The following is a 21,445-nucleotide window of genomic DNA, read 5'->3' as shown; positions in this document are numbered from 1 at the left end:
AGGCGGGTGACTGACCGGGGTGGCAGGCGGGTGACTGACCGGGGTGGCAGGCGGGTGACTGACCGGGGTGGCAGGCGGGTGACTGACCGGGGTGGCAGGCGGGTGACTGACCGGGGTGGCAGGCGGGTGACTGACCGGGGTGGCAGGCGGGTGACTGACCGGGGTGGCAGGCGGGTGACTGACCGGGGTGGCAGGCGGGTGACTGACCGGGGTGGCAGGCGGGTGACTGACCGGGGTGGCAGGCGGGTGACTGACCGGGGTGGCAGGCGGGTGACTGACCGGGGTGGCAGGCGGGTGACTGACCGGGGTGGCAGGCGGGTGACTGACCGGGGTGGCAGGCGGGTGACTGACCGGGGTGGCAGGCGGGTGACTGACCGGGGTGGCAGGCGGGTGACTGACCGGGGTGGCAGGCGGGTGACTGACCGGGGTGGCAGGCGGGTGACTGACCTGGTGGAAACTAGGACCATTGGCTGAGCAAGTTGAGCAGTGTCTGGTTGAGGATGATCTGGTTTGTGATATTAGGGGAGGGTGTGGGGATGAGGCATGGGCTCTGTGCGAGGGTGAGCTGCACAGAGAAGTGGGGCAAAGGTGTGGGAGGGGTCAGTAGAGGTGGAGGGTGTGGAAGGCAAGGTTTTGGGGTAAGGAAGTAGGGGGGAGGGTGTGGGTGTGCCAGTGGAGGGTGGGATTGTTAATTGGGTGGATGTGGCTGGAAGGGTATGGCGAGGAAGGAATGGGAGACAGGTTGTGAAGGATGCAAGGGGGGAATGTGGGGAGGCCAATAGGGGTGTGGGGCAAGGCTGAGGGGGAAATGAGTAGGTGTGTGGTGATGAGGGCATGGAGAGTCATTGTGGGCACAGCACTTAGAAAATCCTAATCTGATTGTGCAGGGTCAACATGACTTTTTGAAAGAGATTGTTTTTAATAAATCTCAGGTTTTTCGGGTTTCGAGCAAGCAGGGTGGATAAGGGGCCACCTGTAGACGTACTGTATTTAGATTTCTACAAGGCATTTGATAAGGTGCTCTGTCAAAGATTATTGCATAAGATAAGAGCTCATGGGTTTGGAGGTAATATCTTAGCCTGTATTGGTTAATGGTCAGAAAATCGAGTAGGATTGAATAAGCCATTTTCAGGTTGTCCAGCTGCAAGTAACAATCTATATTAATGAGGTGGAGATAGCAGTTTCAAATTCCTAGGGGTGCACATCTCCAAAACTCTGTCCTGGTCCACCCACGTCGTCGCTAGCACCAAGAAATCACAACAGTGCCTATACTTCCTCAGGAAACTAAGGAAATTTGGCATGTCCACATCAACCCTTACCAACTTTTACAGATGCACCATAGAAAGCATCCTATCGGGCTGCATCACAGCCTGGTATGGCAACTGCTCGGCCCAGGACTGCAAGAAACTTCAGAGAGTCGTGAACACCGCCCAGTCCATCACACGAACCTGCCTCCCATCCATTAACTCCATCTACACCTCCCGCTGCCTGGGGAAAGCGGGCAGCATAATCAAAGATCCCTCCCACCTGCCTTACTCACTCTTCCAACTTCTTCCATCGGGCAGGAGATACAGAAGTCTGAGAACACGCATGAACAGACCCAAAAACAGCTTCTGCCCCACTGTCACCAGACTCCTAAGTGACCCTCTTATGGACTGACCTCATTAACACTACACCCTGTATGCTTCATCCGATGCCAGTGCTTATGTAGTTACATTGTTGTGTTGCCCTATTACGTATTTTCTTTTCTTCCCTTTTCTTCCCATGTATTTAATGATCTGTTGAGCTGCTCGCAGAAAAATACTTTTCACTGTACCTCGGTACACATGACAATAATCCAATCCTATCCAATCAAGGGACTGAGTATAATATGTCCACGTTTGCTGTGTTACGACACCCTAGGTGAGTGCATGGTCAATTCCAGCCTCTCAGACCCCGGTGTCCCAACACAAGTGTGAATAAACCAATAATTTGAATGTTTTCCTGACATCTTTGACCCTCGACTGCTCCAATGACTTACAGGCACCATATTTGTAAGTAAAGCGCAAAAGAACTGTTCATTTACAACAAGAGAAGAGATAAACATGAAATGGCAATATTAGAACAATGGTCTACTAATCTAACTATTCTCCAAACCCTGTCCCAGACTCCACCCAGACACACACAAGACAGACACACGGTGGGCAGGTAGGAAAATTTCAAAAACTAACAGGAATTAAAAGGCGTGAGATGAATCTTGCTGCTGAGATGGTAGTCTTTGTAGTCGCCGATCTTCAAATCATTGATCGGTTTAAATCTTTTGGATCTGCCTTTAATTAGACCTCACGGGTTGCAGGGATTTCTCCAGAGAGTCCCCTTCACTTGTACAGGCCTCCACTAGATTAACTGAGATAGTATTAGAATTGTCTATCTAAGAGTTTTCCATCCGCTCTGCCGCTGGAACACTTGCCTGCTCCTTCAACATATGAAGATTAACTATCGTGAAAAGAAAGGTGTTTAATTTTCACCATCAGACTGAGACCCATCAGAACAGAGAAATCTGGGCTTGTACTAGCCAGCTTCTTGATCTAACCGAAAACTAAACTGGGAAACAGTCTCAAATAGAATGCCTGCAGCTCGGCTGAGGAAAAAACACAGCCTCCAACTGGGAGTTCGGAGAGAGATCCACCCTCTTCAGGGAGAGAGAACTCAAAGCCGCCTTCAGCTCTGTCTCAAAGCAAAACTAAAACTTAAGATTCAACCTCAGCTGACAGAATCTGCTGCTTCCTAGCTTTTACAGAACTGGCTGCAGACTGCATGCAGCCTTATAATCAGAGGTTACCTTCACAGGCCTGTCTGGATAGAGAGAGTATTTTAAAACTGCTTCTGGCTGCTCTCGATGTCTAAGCAGAACTGAGCCAAAATGGAATCTGTCTTCTGTTCCAGAAGCTTCTGAAGGGCTACACCAATCAGAATCAAAAATGAGACTGATCCCGCCGTTTCAAAAGAGCTGGTTGCTGCTAGCCAAGTCATCCAAATGACATCGGACTATGCCACATAGCACATGGTGGGGGTGGGGGGGGGGGGGGGGGGGGGTGGCAGTGAGAGTGGGTGGTTTCAAAAGTGTGCAGTCTAAAAGCAGTGAGCAAAAAACAGCCATCAAGACAGGAATTTAAAAGAACTCCATAATCAGACAAGAATTTAAAAGAGGTTCCTTACTGCTGATGATACAAAACTAAGTGGCACGATAAGATGTCAGGAGGACTCAGACTACAAAGGCATAAAGGAAGATTAAGGGAGTGGGTAAGAAGTTGGCAGATGGATTACAAGATGGTGATGTGTGATATTCATTTTGCTAAATTGAGAACAGCAGCATATTTTAAGTGGTGAGAAACTTCATAGTTTGTGTTATAGCTGAAACACAAAGTTAGCATGAAGGTACAGTAAATAATTCTGGCGTAAAATGGCATATTAGCTTTTATTGCAAGTAGATCAAAGCAAAATAATAAAGAAGTATTACTACAATTTTACAAGGTTTGATGAGATTACATCTGAATACGTAGTTTAAAATTGGGGATATAATAACATGTCACTATAATAATCTTTATCTTTATTTCCACAAGTAGGCTTGCATTAACACTGCAATGAAGTTACTGTGAAAAGACCCTAGTTGCCACACTCCAGTGCATGATTGGGGACACTGAGGGAAAATTCAGAATGTCCAAATTACCCAACAGCACATCTTTTGGGACTTGTGGGAGGAAACTGGAGCATCCGGAGGAAGCCCCCACAGACACCATGAGAACGTGCAGACTCCGCACAGTGACCCAAGCCGGAAATTGAACCTGGGAGCCTGGGGCTGTGAAGTAACAGTGCTAATCACTGTCGTACCGTGCCGCCCTAGATTGATTCCTGCAATGAGATGGTTTTCCTATGAGAGATTGAGTACAAAGGACCGACCGTCATTTTCTGATTTTGTAAATTGGGCCTATAGCTATTCACTGGAGTTTGGAAGAATGAGAACTGGTCTCATTGAGCTGCAAAGATTCAGGGAGGCTTTGACAGACAAATGTGCCAGGGTGGCCCAGGCAACCACACCCACATATTCTGGGCATGCCCCAGACTTGGGTTCTGGACAGCCTTCTTTGACGCAATGTCCAAGGCTGTGGGGATGAGGGTGGAGTGGTGCCCGAAAGTGTCGGTCTTCAGGGTATCAGACCAGCCAGAACTATTCATGGGGAAGAGGGCCGACGCCCTTGCCTCACATGCTGAAGAATCCTGCTCGGCTGGTGATCAGCAACACTACCCAAAGCTGCAGACTGGTTGGCCGACCTGTTGGAGTTTTTCCACCTGGAGAAAATCAAATTCACCATCCAGGGGTTGGAAGAGGACTTCGACAAGGCATGGCTGCCATTCATCAACTTGTTCCTGGACTTGTTTGCAGCCATCAGCTAATAGGCCAAGGGGGGGGGGGGGAAAGAGCGGCCACAAAAGCGCCAAAGATTAAGAAGATAGAAGAGGGAGGGGTGAAGGAAACAGCCGGGGCAGGTGACGGGGGCCGAGAGCAAGCCCATAGAGAAAGGGCCCGACAGCAGGGTCAAAAGGTCCCAGGTCAGAACGGGAGCAAGCACACAAGCTCAAAATTACACCACGTTTTGGCCTCAACTACTTTCTGTGGTAGCGAATTCCACACCCTCTAGGTGCAGAAATTACTCCTCACTTCGGTCCTATAAGGTTTACACCTTATCCTCAAACTATGACTCCTAGTTCTGGACCCCCCTCGACCATCGGAACAGTCTTTCTGAATCACCCTGTGTAATCCTGTTCGAATTTTGTATGAGATTCCCTCTCGCTCTTCTGAACTCCAATGAATATAATCCTAATTAATTTAGTCTCTCCTCATATGGCCATCCCAGGAATCAGCCTGGTAAACCTTTGCTGCACTCCCTCCACAGCAAGAACATCCTTCCTCAGGTAAGGACACCAAAACTCCAGGTGTGGCCTCACCAGGTCCGAAACAATTTCAGTAAAAAAAACATCCCTATTCCTGTACTCATATCCTTTCGCTATGAAGGCCAACATACCATTTGCCTTCTTTACTGCCTGCTATACCTGCGCGCTTTCAGCAACTGATGCACGAGGACACCAAAATCTTGCTTGAGTATCCACCTCTCTCTAATTTAAACCCATTCAAATTATAATCTGCCTTTCAATTTTTGCTACTGAAGCGGATAACCTCCCATTATCCACATTATGCTGCATTTGCCATGCATGTGCCCACTGTTGTGGGCCAGGGTTCAGAAAACTCAAAAGCATATCATTGAGTTTACCTGACCTACAACTGTTTATTAAGTTTGGTTACGAGTAGCACACGGCCCTACTTTCCAGGTTGTATTCAACAGAAGGCCTTAAGCACTTTTAAAGAGAACTTTTTTAAAAAATAAAAAATTATTCTACGAATTCAGTTAACATTTTATAAACACAGACAGTTAGCATTTTTTATTAACTACAAACATAAATTCCCCACACAGCTACAGTTCTCTCTCTCTCTCTCTCTCTCTCTCTCTCTCTCTCTCTCTCTCTCTCTCTCTCTCTCTCTCTCTCTCTCTCTCTCTCTCTCTCTCTCTCTCTCTCTCTCTCTCTCTCTCTCTCTCTCTCTCTATAACCTTTGATAACTTCCCTTTCTGCTGTTTCAACTTTATAACATCCAGGAAAACCCTTTTAACAAAACAGTAGGTTTAATAATAATAATAATCGTTTATTGTCACAAGTAGGCTTCAATTAAGTTACTGTGAAAAGTCCCCAGTCACCACATTCCGGCGCCTGTTCGGAGAGGCGGGTTCAATGGGAATTGAACCCGCGCTGCTGGCCTTGTTTTGCATTACAAGCCAGCGGTTTAGAGCACTGTGCTAAACCAGCCCCTATTATTTTGAATTCTTTGCAGAAAACAGTTATCACTTTTAAATTATCAAGCGATCTGGACATTTTTTAACATACAGAGAAAGAGAGAAGAAGCCTTCTTTTCCTGAATCCAGCTTCCAACAGGGTAAACCGAAAGTAAAACTCAAAGCCACAGCCCAGCTCAAAACGAAAGTAAACCCAGAGCCACAGCCCAGCCCCACCCACACAATGACATCACTGAGGCTATGTGATAATACAAACATTTCTTAAAGGGACACCCACATGACACCACTCACTCAGCCTGTCCAAATCCAGCAGATGCATCTCTGCATCTTTCTTACAGCTCAACCTCCCACCCAACTTGTATCACCTGTAACTTTGGAGATAATACATTTAGTTCCCTTGTTCAAATCATTAATATATAATGTGAACAGTTGGGGTCCCAGCACAGACCCTGTGGTACCCCACTCGTCACTGCGGGCCGCAGGCCTATCAGTAAAAGACCCATTCATTCCAATCTTTTGCTTCCTATCTGTGAACTACCATTCTATCCATCTCAAGACACTACCTGTAAATCCCATGTGTTTTAACTTTACATATTCATCTGCTTTGTGAGACTTTGTCGAAAGCCTTCTGAAAGTCTAAATAAACCACATCTACCGGTTCTCCCTGGTCAACTCTACATTGTTGCATCTTCAAAGAATTCTGGTCGATTTGTCAAGCATGATTTTCCTATAAATCCTTGCTGATTTTGTCTGATTACACCACTGCTTTCCAAATGCTGTGCTATAAAATCCTTGATAATTGACTCCAGCAATTTCCCCAATTCCAACGTTGGGCTCACTGGTATATAGTTCCGTTTTCTCTCTACCTCCCTTTTTGAATAGCGGGGTTACATTTCCTACCTTCCAATCTGTAGGAACCATTCCAGAGTCCAAAGAATTTTGAAAAATGACCACCAATGGATCTACTATTTGTAGGTTAAGTCCATTAACGGCATTCAAAAGGCATCTCGACAAATACATGGATAGGTATAGAGGGATACGGCACTAGGAAGTGCTGAGGATTTTGTCCAAGGGTGGTCTCATGACCGGTACAGGCCAAGTTAACCCCCCCCCCCCCCCCCGAGTTGCTGCTGCCATTGACCAATGTCTACCGTTCTGCCAGGAAGTCTAAGAACGGTTGCCACCGCCTAAAGAACCCTTGTACCGACCCTCTCAAGGCGAATTTCACCCTCTCCAACTTAATAAACCCCGCCATATCGTTGATCCAGGATTCCACGCTTGGGGGCCTCTCATCCTTTCACTGAAGAAGAATCCTTCGCCGGGCTACCAGGGAAGCAAAGGCCAGAATACCAGCCTCTTTCACCTCCTGCACTCCCCGCTCCTCTGCAACCCCAAATATTGCGAGCCCCCACCCCGGTTTGACCTTGGATCCTACCACCCTCGACACTGTCCTCACTATGCCCTTCCAAAATTCCTCCAGCGCTGGGCACGCCCAGAACACATGGGTGTGATTTGCTGGGCTCCCTGAGCACCTAACACACCTGTCCTCACCCCCCAAAAAATGGCTCATCCTTGTCCCGGTCATGTGTGCCCTGTGCAGCACCTTAAACTGTATGAGGCTGAGCCTCTCGCACGATGAGGAAGAGTTCACCCTCCCTAGGGCATCTGCCCACGTCCCTTCCTCAATCTCCTCTCCCAACTCCTCCTCCCACTTACCTTTCACCTCCACCACCGAGGCCGCCGCCTCCTCCTGCATCATCTGGTAAGTTTCCGAGATCTTCCCCACTCCCACCCACCCCCCCGCGAGCACCCTGTCCTGTACTGTGTGTGGCAGCAGCCGCGGGAATGCCACCACCTGCCGCCTGGCAAACGCCCTTACCTGTAAGTACCTGAAGGTGTTCCCCGGGGGGAGCCCGTACTTCTCCTCCAGCTCACCCAGGCTCGCGAACTTCCCGTCCACAAACCGGTCCCCCAACTTTCGTATCCCTGCCCTGTGCCACCCCGAAAACCCTCCATCTGTTCTCCCTGGGACGAACCGGTGGTTCCCCCGTATTGGGGTCCACACTGAAGCCCCAGCTTCCCCCCTGTGCCGCCTCCACTGCCCCCAGATTTTAAGGGCAGCCGCCACCACCGGGCTCGTGGTATACCTCCTTGGAGGGAATGGCAGCGGCGCCGTTGCCAGCGCCCCCAGACTCGTACCCACACAAAACGCCGTCTCCAACCTCTCATGCAGCCCCCTCCCCCTCCATCACCCACTTGCGCACCATCGTCGCATTGGCGGCCCAGTAGTACCCACAGAGGTTGGGCAGCGCCAGCCTCCCTCTATCTCTCCTCCGCTCCAGGAACACACTTCTCACCCTGGAGTTCCTCGCGCCCACACAAACCCCATTATACTTCTGTTGAGCCGCCTAAAAAAGGCCTTCGGGATAAACAAGGGGAGGCACTGGAACAGGAACAAAAACCTTGGGAGCACCGTCTTTTGACTGACTGCACCCTACACGCCAAGGACAGCGGCAACGCGTCCCACCTCTTGAACTCCTCCTCCATTTGCTCCACCAGCCTTGTGAAATTAAGCCTACGCAGGGCCCCCCAGCTCCTGGCCACCTGGACCCCCAAATACCTGAAGCTCCTCTCCGCCCTTTTTAGTGGGAGCTCGCCAATCTCCCACTCCTGGTCCCCTGGGTGAACCACTAACAGCTCGCTCTTCCCCATGTTGAGCTTGTACCCAGAAAAATCCCCGAATTCCCTAAGGATCCTCATTACCTCCGGTATTCCCCCCCACCGGGTCCGCCACATACAGCAGCAAGTCGTCTGCATAGAGCGACACCCTATGCTCCTCCCCACCCCGCACCAACCCCCTCCAGTTCCTCGACTCCTTCAGTGCCATAGCCAGGGGTTCAATCGCCAGTGCGAAGAGCAGGGGGGACCGGGGACACCCCTGCCTCGTCCCTCGGTGCAACCGATAGTACTCGGACCTCCTCCTGTTTGTGGCCACACTTGCCATCGGGACCTCATACAACAGTCTAACCCACCTGACAAACCGCTCCCCAAACCCAAACCTCTTCAGCACCTCCCACAGGTACCCCCACTCTACCCTATCGAAGGCTTTCTCAGCGTCCATCGTCACCACTATCTCCGCCTCCCCCTCCCTCGCCGGCATCATGATAACGTTCAAAAGCCTCCGCACATTCGCGTTCAACTGCCTACCCTTCACAAACCCCGTCAGATCTTCGTAGATGATCTGCGGCACACAATCCTCAATCCTCGTGGCTAAGACCTTCGCCAGCACCTTGGCATCTACATTTAGTAACTAAATCGGTCTGTAAGACCCACATTGCAGGGGATCCTTGTCCCACTTCAGGATCAAGGAGATCAGTGCCCGGGACATCGTCGGGGGCAAGGCTCCCCTCCCTTGCGTCATTGAAGGTCCTAACTAGCAACGGGCCCAACAGGTCCATATATTTTTTTATAGAATTCGACCGGGAAACCGTACGGCCCCAGTGCCTTCCCCGCCTGCATGCTTCCTATCCCTTTGGTCAGCTCCTCCAGCCCAATCAGGGCCCCCAAACCCGCCACCAGTCCCTCCTCCACCTTCGGGAACCTCAATTGGTCCAGGAAACGGCCCATTCCTCCCTCCTCTCGTGGGGGCTCAGACCGGTACAATTCCTCAAAAGTCCCTGAAGACCCCATTGATGCCAACCCCACTCCGCACCACACTCCCTCCCCTGTCCTTAACTCCCCCGATCTCCCTAGATGCGTCCTGCTTCCGAAGCGGATGCGCCAGCATCCGGCTTGCCTTTTCCCCATACTCGTAAATTGCCCCCTGGGCCTTCCTCCACTGCACCTCCGCCTTCTTGGTGGTCACCAGGTCGAATTCGGCCTGGAGGCTGCGCCTCTTCCTCAACAATCCTTCCTCGGGCACCTCCGCATACCTCCTGTCTACCCTCACCATCTCCCCCACCAGCCTCTCCCTCTCCCCCCACTCCCTCCTCTCCTTGTGGGCCCTAATGGAGATCAGCTCTCCCCTAACCACCGCCTTCAGCGCCTCCCAGACCATCCCCACTCGGACCTCCCCGTCATCATTGGCCTCCAGGTATCTCTCTATGCTTCCTCGGACCCGCTTGCTCACCTCCTCGTCCACCAACAGCCCCACCTCCAAGCGCCACAACGGGTGCTGGTCCCTCTCCTCCTCCAGCTCTAAGTCCCCCCAATGCGGGGCGTGGTCCGAAATGGCTAGCGCCGAATACTCTGTATCCTCTAATCTCGCTATCAGCGCCCTGCTCAAAATAAAAAAGTCGATTTGGGAATAAGCCTTATGGACATGAGAAGAATGAAAATTCCCTAGCCCCCGGCCTTGCAAATCTCCAAGGGTCCACCCCTCCCATCGTCCCAATTTGGGGCATACACACTGACCAGTACCACCCTCTCTCCTTGCAGCTTACCACTTACCATTACGTACCTACCGTCATTGTCTGCCACAATGCTCGATGCCTCGAATGACACCTTCTTTCCCACCAAGATCGCCACCCCTCCATTTTTGGCATCCAGCCCCGAATGAAACACCTGACCTACCCACCCTTTCCTCAATCTTACCTGGTCTGCCACCTTCAGGTGTGTCTCCTGGAGCATAATCACATCCGCCTTCAGCCCCTTCACGTGCGCGAACACGTGGGCCGGTCAAGTGGGCCCGTTCAGTTCCCTTACATTCCAGGTTATCAGCCGGATCAGGGGGCTACCTGCCCCCCTCCCACGCCAACTAGCCATAACCCCTCCTCGGCCAGCCATGCTCTCGACCCCCGCCCACTCGCCCCAGCTCCCCCTTGACCATAGCAGCAGCAACTCGACCCCCCCCGCCCCCGGGCTAGGACCCATCCGAGCTGTTTAACTCCCCCCATTGCACTTCCGCAAGTCAGCTGACTCCTGCTGACCCCGGCCACTCCCGCCTCTCCTTCGACCCCTCCCATTGTGTGACACACCCTCCTCTTCCGTTCCCCATCCACAGGTTCTCCCCCTCTTCTTCCATCCTGAGCGCGGGAAACAACCCTCGCTTCCCCGCCCCGGCCCCACCCCCTCCAGTCTTCAGCGCGGGAAAAAGCCCGCGCTTTCCACCTACCCGGCCCCGCCACCTCTGACGCAGCTCCTTTTACAGGTCTAGTCTCTTCACCCCCGACTCTGGCCTCCCCCTCCCCCCCGTGGCCCCATCTCACCGCCGGCCATCCACACCTGTTCCATTTGCTTACCCCCCTCCAAGAGCCCCCCCCCGACCAACCCAACCAAAACTGTGCCCAACCCGCCCTAACCACCCTCACCGACCAGAAAGAGAAAAACACAAAGAAAAAGAAACCAAGAGCGAAGGACCCCCCCTCACAAAGTAACAAAAGTGTGGGCAGTCCCCAAACGCCCATCCCGACCCTCAATCTGTGTCCAACGTCTCGGCCTGAACAAAGGCCCACGCCTCCTCCGGAGACTCAAAATAATGGTGCCAGTCCTTGTAGGTGACCCACAGTCGTGCCGGCTGCAACATGCCAAACTTCACCCCCTTCCTGGGCAGCACCGTCTTCGCTCGATTGTTCCCGGCACTCCTCTTCGCCACCTCCGCACTCCAGTCCTGGTATATTCGAACCTCTGCGTTCTCCCACCTGCTGCTCCTCTCCTTTTTGGCCCACCTGAGCACGCACTCCCGATCAGCGAACCGATGGAACCGCACCAGCACCGCCCGCAGAGGCTCGTTAGCCTTGGGCCTCCTCGCCAGCACTCTATGGGCCCCTTCCAGCTCCAGGGGCCCCTGGAAGGACCCTGCTCCCATCAGCGAGTTCAACATGGTGACCACACAGGCCCCCACGTCCAGCCCCTCCGCGAGGCCCAGAATCCGCAGATTCTTCCGCCTCGACTGATTCTCCATCTCCTTGAACCGCTCCTGCCATTTCTTGTGGAGCGCATCGTGCGCCTACACCTTTACCGCCAGGACTAAGATCTCGTCCTCATTATCGGAGATCTTTAGTCGGGCCTCGCGGATCGCCACCCCCTGGGCCGTCTGTGGCTCCAGCAGCTTCTCTATAGACGCCTTCATTGGCTCCAGCAGGTCCGCTTTAATCTCTCTGAAGCAGTGCTGGACACCCTCCTGTTGCTCCTGCGCCCACTGCATCCACGCTGCCTGGTCTCCGCCCGCCGCCATTTTGTTCTTCTTCCCTCGCACCTTCTTCGGGTCCACCACCACCTTTTTAGTCGCCCCGCTCCTGGTAAAAGCCATATACTATCGGGGAATTGTTGTAATCTCCTTCCCACACCGGGAAACGTCGAAAAAGTGCCGTTGGGGCCCTGAAAAGAGCCCAAAAGTCCGTTTTTGCGGGAGCCGCCGAATGTGCGACTTAGCTCCGCATAGCCGCAACCGGAAGTCCCTACATCAGTTTTTAATTAATCTTTTTTCTCTTTACATACCTATAGAAACTTTTACACGTTATATTCCCTGTTCGTTTACTTTCAAATTGTATTTTCCCCTTCTTAATCAACCCCTTGGTCTGCCTTTGTTGAATTTTAAACTTGTGTTCCCAATCCTCAGATCTATTGCTTTTTCTTGCTAATTTGTATGCCTCTTTGAATCTAATCCTATCTCTAATTTCCCTTTTTAGCATGGTTTGGCCACAGTTCACTTTCTACTCTTACGCCAAAAAAGGAATAAACAACTTTTGGAGTTCACCTATTCATCCCTAGAATGTCTGCCATTGCCTGTCCACTATCCTTCCTTTCAGGCATATTTCCCAGTCCATCATTGCCAGCTCATGCCTCGATACCATTATAGTTATCTTCATTGATGTTCAGGACCTTGGTCTCAGAATCAACTCAGAAGCCCTTCACCACCGATGAACAGTGGCAGCCATGTGTACCGGGATACACAATAAATGCTGACCTAACCAGTGACTCCCACATCCCGTAAATGAATAAAAAAACGACCTCACTTTTCACCTTGATGAAAAATTATACCATATTATGGTCACTCGCCCTCCAGGGTTCTCTCGCAACTAGATTGCAAGCTAATCTTTTCTCATTGTACAACACCCAGTCCAAGATGGCCTGTTCCCTTGTTGGTTCCTCAACACACTGGTCCAGAAAACCATTCCGTATACAGTCTAAAAAATCACCCTCTAATGTACTGTGACTTATTTGAGTTACCCAACCTATGTGCAGATTAAAGTCACCCGTAATCACAGATGTTTCTTTATCACCAGCATCTCTGGTTTCCTGTCTAATGCTATTCCCAACATTACCAGTACAGTTTGATGGCCTGTAAACCACCCCTACTAACGTGTTTTTGCCCCTTGATATTTCTTAACTCGACCCAGACAGATTCCACATCATCTGTACTAATATCTTTCCTCCATATTGTATCAATATCTTTAATCAACAATGCAATTCCACCACCTTTTTCCTTTGTCTGTCCTTCCTAGAAACTGAATAGCCCTTAATGTTTAGTTCCCATCCTTGGTCACCTTGGAACCATGTCTCCATAATCCCAACTATATCATATCCCTTTACATCTATCTACGCAACTAATTCATCCATTTTATTTTGAATGCTCTGCACGTTCAGGTACAAAACCTTAAGGCTAGTCATTTTAATGTACCTTGTCCCGTCCCTACATTTTTAACAGTGTTATTATCTGATACAGGCCCTTGATTTTTCTTCTTGTCACATTTTTTTACTCTCCTTTCTGTCTTTTTCTCTTATTCCTAATTCCCCCTGGCTTGAATCCTTACATAAGTTCCCATCTCCTTGCCATTTTTGTTTAATCCTTCCCCAACCGCTCTACCAAGAACCTCCCAAGGACATCAGACCCGGTCCTATCCAGGTGTAACCTGTCCATTTTATGCTGGTCCCACCTCTCCCAGAACCGGTTCCAATGTCCCAGAAACCTGAAACTCTCCCCCTCATACCATCTCTTCAGTCACATATCCGATACATCCTACTATTTCCACTCTGACTAGCACGTGACACTGGTAGTAATCCTGACATCACTACCTTTTGAGGTCCGACTCCTCAACTTTATTCCTAACACCCGGGGCGGGATTCTCCGGGGCGGGTGATCGGAGAATCGGCGGCATTGGCGCCGGCCAGGGGGCTGCTCTACGCAGCTTTCCCCCCCCCCCCCCCGGCGATTCTCCACACGGGATAGGCCAAGTCCCACCGGCGCCGTACATCCTCGATGTACATCCTGCGGGGGGGGGGGGGATCCGACCCCAGGGGGGAGCCTCCACTGTGGCCTGGCCCGCGATTGGGGCCTACCGATCGGCGGGCCGGCTTCTCCTGGTGGGGGCCTCTTTTACTCCACGCCGGCACCTGTAGCTCTCCGCCATGTTGCGTTGGGGCCGGCGCGGAGAAGGCAAGTAGCGCGCATGCACGCGTTCGCACCGGTCACAGCGCACATGCGCAGACCCGCATGCACCCGTTTGACACCGGTATCGGCAGCTGGAGCTGTGTGAAACACTCCAGTGCAGTGTTGGCCCCCTGTAGGGCGCCGAATCGCTGCTCCTGGGGGTCTGGTGACGTTGGCGTTTACGACAGTGTCAACACTTAGCCTCAGGATCAGAGAATTCCGCCCCGTATATTCTGTTTTCAGGACCTCATCCCTTTTAATGCTTTTGGTACCTACGTGTACCATGGCCACTGGCTGTTCACCCTTGCCCTCCAGAATGTTCTGTAACCACTCCGTGACATGCTTGACCCTAGCACCAGGAAGGCAACATACCCTCCTGGAGTCTCATTTGTGGCCACAGATATGCCTGTCTATTCCCCATACAATTGAATTCCCTGTAACCATTGCATTCTCACACTTTTTGCTCCTCCCCTCTGCAACAGAACAAATTTGTCTTGCTGATTTCCCCTGAGATGCCATTCCTCTCAACAGTATCCAAAACGGTACATCTGTTCTGCAGGGGAATGGCCAAAGGAGATTCCTGCACTACCTGCCTTGCTTTGTTTGGTGGTCTCCCATTCCATTCCTGCCTGCGGAGTCTGAGTCTGCGGAATGACCACCTCTCTACACGTGCTATCCACGACACTCTCTGCCTCATGGATGCTCCACAGTGTCCCCAGCCGCCACGTCAGCTCCGAAACCTGGGCTTCCAGGAGCTGTAGCTGGAGACACGTCCTGCACACGTGCTGGCCGTGGGCACTGGAAATGTTCCTGACCTTCTACATGGGGCAAGAGGAACAAATCAAGGCTTTGAGCCCCCCTGCCATGACTTACTCCAATAAATTAAACCTTTGGAAGGTGCCTGGTATTAGATTAAATCCAAATCTCTATGGCCCTTCTTTCCTTGTCCTTGTTACTACCAGTTAGAGCCCTTACAGATTATAAACCACAAAAGGTATTTTTAAGCTATAACTGATGAAAGTTGTAAAGACTTACCGACCTTACCCACTACTTACCAATCAGCTTTCTCCCTTGTAGTCTCAACTGCAGCAGGGCAAGTCCACTCTCTGAAGATTTAAAAGTTATAAAGCAAGGAGAAAAAGCATCTTCCCACTCTGCACCGAATCCCCGCTCTGCTTCAAATTCCCAAATTTAAAGCTCACTCTGCCTGTGGCCTCACTCCGGATGTGGCTGCTCCCCCACTGCTCGTGTGCAAAGCTCACATGTACCGCTCCCTCTCCCGTCTTTTTGATGGAGCTGACACATGTATATAACTAAGACCCCGAGGAGGGGGGTGAGTTCATATTGATGTGGGGGAGGGGGTAATTTCTATGATACGTTAATATATGGTCTTTTTGTATAAAAGGTTTGACAGGATTAATGAAAAACTGTCTCCGCAGGTGGAGAGACTAACAAGGGGAGGGTCTGAGTGGGGAGTGGGTAGGTCAGTCTGGGGGAGGGGGAGGCGGATTGTAAAAAAAAGAGGGTGAACTTTGGACACTTTTTAAAACTCATCTCTTTTTTTTACAGGTGGTATGATAAATCTTTAAGTTTTATTGTATTTAAGAACGGTAAAATTGGTCTGAATGCTGAACACTCGTGGGCAGACGCACCCATCATTGGCCATTTGTGGGAGGTAGGATTATCATCAGTATCCTAATGGACTGAACTTCAAATTGCAAAAAGAGACTTCATCAGCTGCCACAGTTTGTTGTGAAGGTGTTTCCAAAAAGCCAACAATTTAAAATTGTCACAAAGGATGTGAGGAGATTGGGAAGATTCTCTTGAGCCTGTGTTTTTCTGACATTGTTTTTGCCAGACAGAGTGAGAGAGACTGCCACCTTTCTGCATTGACAGACACACAAGGGATGATCATGGGCCAGTGGGATTCATTCAATCAGAGAATGGTTACAACACAGAAAGAGACCACTCTGTCCCTTCTAACTCTGCTAACACTCTGAAGTAACAATTCACCAAATGCCAATTTCCTGCCTTCAGCCCATAACCTTGCGCATTCTTCCTTTTCAGAGAATAATCTAATTCCCTCTTCAATATCTCAACTGACCTGTCCCCACCACACTCTCAGTATTGACCCTGTCTCCCCCACACTCTCAGTATTGACCCTGTCCCCAACACACTCTCAGTATTGACCCTGTCTCCACCACACTCTCAGCATTGACCCTGTCTCCACCACACTCTGTATTGACCCCGTCTCCACCACACTCTCAGCATTGACTCTGTCTCCACCACACTCTCAGCATTGACCCTGTCTCCACCACACTCTCAGCATTGACCCTGTCTCCACCACACTCTCAGTATTGACCCTGTCTCCACCACACACTCAGCACTGACCCTGTCTCCACCACACTCTCAGTATTGACCCTGTCTCCACCACACACTCAGCATTGACCCTGTCCCCACCACACTCTCAGCATTGACCCTGTCTCCACCACACTCTCAGTATTGACCCTGTCTCCACCACACTCTCAGCACTGACCCTGTCTCCACCACACTCTCAGCATTGACCCTGTCTCCACCACACTCTCAGCATTGACCCTGTCCCCACCACACTCTCAGCATTGACCCTGTCTCCACCACACTCTCAGCATTGACCCTGTCTCCACCACACTCTCAGTATTGACCCTGTCTCCACCACACTCTCAGCACTGACCCTGTCTCCACCACATTCTCAGTATTGACCCTGTCTCCACCACACTCTCAGTATTGACCGTCTCCACCACATTCTCAGTATTGACCCTGTCTCCACCACATTCTCAGTCTTGACCCTGTCTCCACCACACTCTCAGTCTTGACCCTGTCTCCACCACACTCTCAGCACTGACCCTGTCTCCACCACACTCTCAGTATTGACCCTGTCTCCACCACACACTCAGCACTGACCCTGTCTCCACCACACTCTCAGTATTGACCCTGTCTCCACCACACTCTCAGCACTGACCCTGTCTCCACCACACTCTCAGTATTGACCCTGTCTCCACCACACTCTTAGTATTACATAAGAACTAGGAGCAGGAGTAGGCCATCTGGTCTTTTGTGGACTCAGCTCAACTTTCCGGCCCGAACACCCTTAATCCCTTTATTCTTAAAAAAACTATCTATATTTATTTTCAAAACATTTAATGAAGGAGCCTCAACTGCTTCACTGGACAAGGAATTCCATAGATTCACAACCCTTTGGGTGAAGAAGTTCCTCCTAAACGCAGTCCTAAATCTACTTCCCCTTATTTTGAGGCTATGCCTCCTAGTTCTGCTTTCACCCGCCAGTGGAAACAACCTGCCCGCATCTATCCTATCTATTCCCTTCATAATTTTGTATGTTTCTATAAGATTCCCCCCTCATCCTGCTAAATTCCAACGAGTACAGTCCCAGTCGACTCAACCTCCTCGTAATCCAAACCCTTCAGCTCTGGGATTAACCTAGTAAATCTCCTCTGCACACCCTCCAGCGCCAGTACGTCCTTTCTCAGGTAAGGGGACCAAAACTGAATACACTACTCCAGGTGTGGCCTCACTAACACCTTATACAATTGCAGCATAACCTCTCTAGTCTTAAACTCCATCCCTCTAGCAATGAAGGACAAAATTCCATTTGCCTTCTTAATCACCTGTAAACCAATGTTTTGCGACTCATGCACTAGCACACCCAGGTCTCTCTGCACAGCAGCATGTTTTAATATTTTATCATTTAAATAATAATCCCTTTTGCTATTATTCCTACCAAAATGGATAACATCACATTTGTCAACATTATATTCCATCTGCCAGACCCTAGCCCATTCTCTTAGCCTATCCCAATCCCTCTGCAGACTTCCAGTATCCTCTGCACTTTTTGCTTTACCACTCACCTTAGTCTCATCTGCAAACTTGGACACATTGCCCTTAACTCCAAATCATTTATGTAAATTGTGGGCCCAACAGTGATCCCTGAGAGACACCACTAGCTACTGATTGCCACCAGAGAAACACCCATTAATCCCCACTCTTTGCTTTCTATTAATTAACCAATCCTCTATCCATGCTACTACTTTACCCTTAATGCCATGCATCTTTATCTTATGCAGCAACCTTTCGCGTGGCACCTTGTCAAAGGCTTTCTGGAAATCCAGATATGCCACATCCATTGGCTCCCCGTTATCTACCGCACTGGTAATGTCCTCAAAAAATTCCACTAAATTAGTTAGGCACGACCTGCCCTTTATGAACCCATGCTGCGTCTGCCCAATGGGACAATTTCCATCCAGATGCCTCGCTATTTCTTCCTTGATGATAGATTCCAGCATCTTCCCTTCTACCGAAGTTAAGCTAACTGGCCTATAATTACCCGCTTTCTGCCTACCTCCTTTTTTAAACAGTGGTGTCACTTTTGCTACTTTCCAATCTGCCGGGACCACCCCAGAGTCTAGTCAATTTTGGTAAATTGTCACTCGTGCATTTGCAATTTCCCTAGCCATCTCTTTTAGCACTCTGGGATGCATTCCATCAGGACCAGGAGACTTGTCTACCTTTAGCCCCATTAGCTTGCCCATCACTACCTCCTTAGTGATAACAATCATCTCAAGGTCCTCACCTGTCATAGCCTCATTTCTATCAGTCACTGGCATGTTATTTGTGTCTTCCACTGTGAAGACCGACCCAAAAATCATGTTCAGTTCCTGAGCCATTTCCTCATCTCTATTATTAAATCTCCCTTCTCATCCTCTGAAGGACCAATATTTACCTTAGCCACTCTTTTTTTTGTTTTATATATTTGTAGAAACGTTTACTATCTGTTTTTATATTCTGAGCAAGTTTACTCTCATAATCTATCTTACTCTTCTTTATAGGTTTTTTTAGTAGCTTTCTGTTGCCCGCTAAAGATTTCCCAGTCCTCTAGTCTCCCACTAATCTTTGCTACTTTGTATGCTTTTTCCTTCAATTTGATACTCTCCCTTATTTCCTTAGATATCCATGGTCGATTTTCTCTATTTCTACCGTCCTTCCTTTTTGTTGGTATAAACCTTTGCTGAGCACTGTGAAAAATCGCTTGGAAGGTTCTCCACTGTTCCTCAACTGTTTCACCATAAAGTCTTTGCTTCCAGTCTATATTAGCTAGGTCTTCTCTCATCCCATTGTAATCTTCTTTGTTTAAGCACAAAACACTAGTGCTTGATGTTACCTTCTCACCCGTCATCGGTATTTTAAATTCCACCATATTGTGATTGCTCCTTCCGAGAGGATCCCTAACTATGAGATCATTAATCAATCCTGTCTCATTAGACAGGACCAGATATAGGACCGCTTGTTCCCTCATAGGTTCCATTGCATACTGTTCTAGGAAACTATCGCGGATACATTCTATAAACTCCTCCTCAAGGCTGCCTTGACCGACCTGGTTAAACCAATCGACATGTAGATTAAAATCCCCCATGATAACTGCTGTACCATTTCTACATGCATCTGTTATTTCTTTGTTTATTGCCTGCCCCACCATAATGTTACTATTTGGTGGCCTATAGATTACTCCTATCAGTGACTTTTTCGCCTTACTATTCCTGATTTCCACCCAAATGGATTCAACCTTATCCTCCATAGCACCGATGTCATCCCTTACTATTGCCTGGATGTCATCCTTGATCTACACCACCTCCCTTACCTTCCACTCTGTCCTTCCGAATAGTTTGATACTCTTGGATATTTAACTCCCAGTCGTGACCATCCTTTAACCATGTTTCAGTAATGGCCACTAAATCATAGTAATTCACGATGATTTGCGCCATCAACTCATTTACGTTATTCCAAATACTACCAGCATTCAGGTAAAGTACACTAATGCTGGCTTTTATACCTCTGTTTTGAATCTTAACACCTTGATCAGTAACCTCTCCCAAGTTATATGTCCTCTTAACTTTTCTCCTAATTTTCCTTGTCGTTGAACCCATATCTTCATGTAACAACCTGCTGCGTCGCTTACCATTTATGTTTTGACTTCCCGTTTTATTCCTTTTAGTATTACTGGATCTATTCACTGAGCTCCCCTCAGTCACTGTACCTTGTACTGTCGCCCTTTTTGATTTTTGACTATGGCTTCTCTGCCTTACACTTTCCCCCTTACTGCCTTTTGTTTCTGTCCTGTTTTACTACCTTCCAACTTCCTGCATCGGTTCCCACCCCCCTGCCACATTAGTTTAAACCCTGTGTTTAATTAGGATTGACCCTGTGTCCTCCACACTCTCAGCATTGACCCCATCTACGCCACACTCTCAGCATTGACCCCGTCTTCACCACACTCTCAGTATTGACCCTGTCTCCACCACACTCTCAGCATTGACCCCATCTACGCCACACTCTCAGCATTGACCCCGTCTTCACCACACTCTCAGTATTGACCCTGTCTCCACTACACTTTCAGACAGTATATTCCTGATCCTCACCTTTCCCATAAGATATTGGGGCAGAATTATGGCATTCGGCACATCGAGTCTGCTCCGCCATTCAATCACGGTTGATATGTTTCTCATCCCCATTCCCCTGCCTTCTCCCCATAACCTTTGATCAGTTGTTAATCAATAAATCATATTATGAATCCAGAACACCAGATTTGTGCTTGAGGTGCTACTTACAGGGCCACAGACCAAGTGCTGAAAGGTGGAATTAGACAGAAGCGTTCTTTCTTAGAACATAAGAAGCAGGAGTAGGCAACTTATGCCTCTTGAGCCTGCTCCGCCATTCAATATGATCATTGTTGATCCCATCCTGGCCTCAACTCCACCTCGCTGCCCGTTCTCTGTAACCCTTCAGCCCATTATCAATTATAAATCTGTCTTACTCCTCCTTACATTTACTCATTGTCCCTGCATCCACCGCACTCTGGTGTAACGACTTCCTCAGATTCACAACCCTTTGGGAGAAGTACTTTCTTCTCCTCTCTGTTTAAAATTTACTACCCCTTATCCTAAAACTATGATCTCTCATTCTAGATTGACCCACAAGAAGAAGCATCCGCTTCATGTCTACTTTATCCATACCTTTTACCATCTTACATACATCAATGGGATCTCCACTCATTCTTCTAAACGCGAGAGAGTATAGGCCTAAACTGTTCAATCTCTCTTCATAAAACAAACCCCATGGGCACGATTCTCCACTCCCG

The 21,445-nt window shown here is 49.4% G+C and overlaps 1 protein-coding gene across 6 annotated transcripts in view; it reads left to right on the top strand.

Moving 5' to 3' along the window:
* Nucleotides 1-21,445, top strand: part of cpt1ab (carnitine palmitoyltransferase 1Ab (liver)) — a 138,659-nt gene that overhangs the window by 87,361 nt on the left and 29,853 nt on the right. For all 6 annotated transcript variants that reach the window (XM_072518774.1, XM_072518777.1, XM_072518775.1 and 3 more), the window contains one exon: nt 15,826-15,931. In XM_072518774.1, the coding sequence (XP_072374875.1) occupies nt 15,826-15,931 (106 nt within the window). The remainder of the gene's footprint in view (nt 1-15,825; nt 15,932-21,445) is intronic.

This window comes from Scyliorhinus torazame, chromosome 10 (assembly GCF_047496885.1).
Source record: "Scyliorhinus torazame isolate Kashiwa2021f chromosome 10, sScyTor2.1, whole genome shotgun sequence".
Classification (NCBI taxonomy): domain Eukaryota; kingdom Metazoa; phylum Chordata; class Chondrichthyes; order Carcharhiniformes; family Scyliorhinidae; genus Scyliorhinus; species Scyliorhinus torazame.
This window is presented reverse-complemented; position numbering and strand designations above follow the sequence as displayed.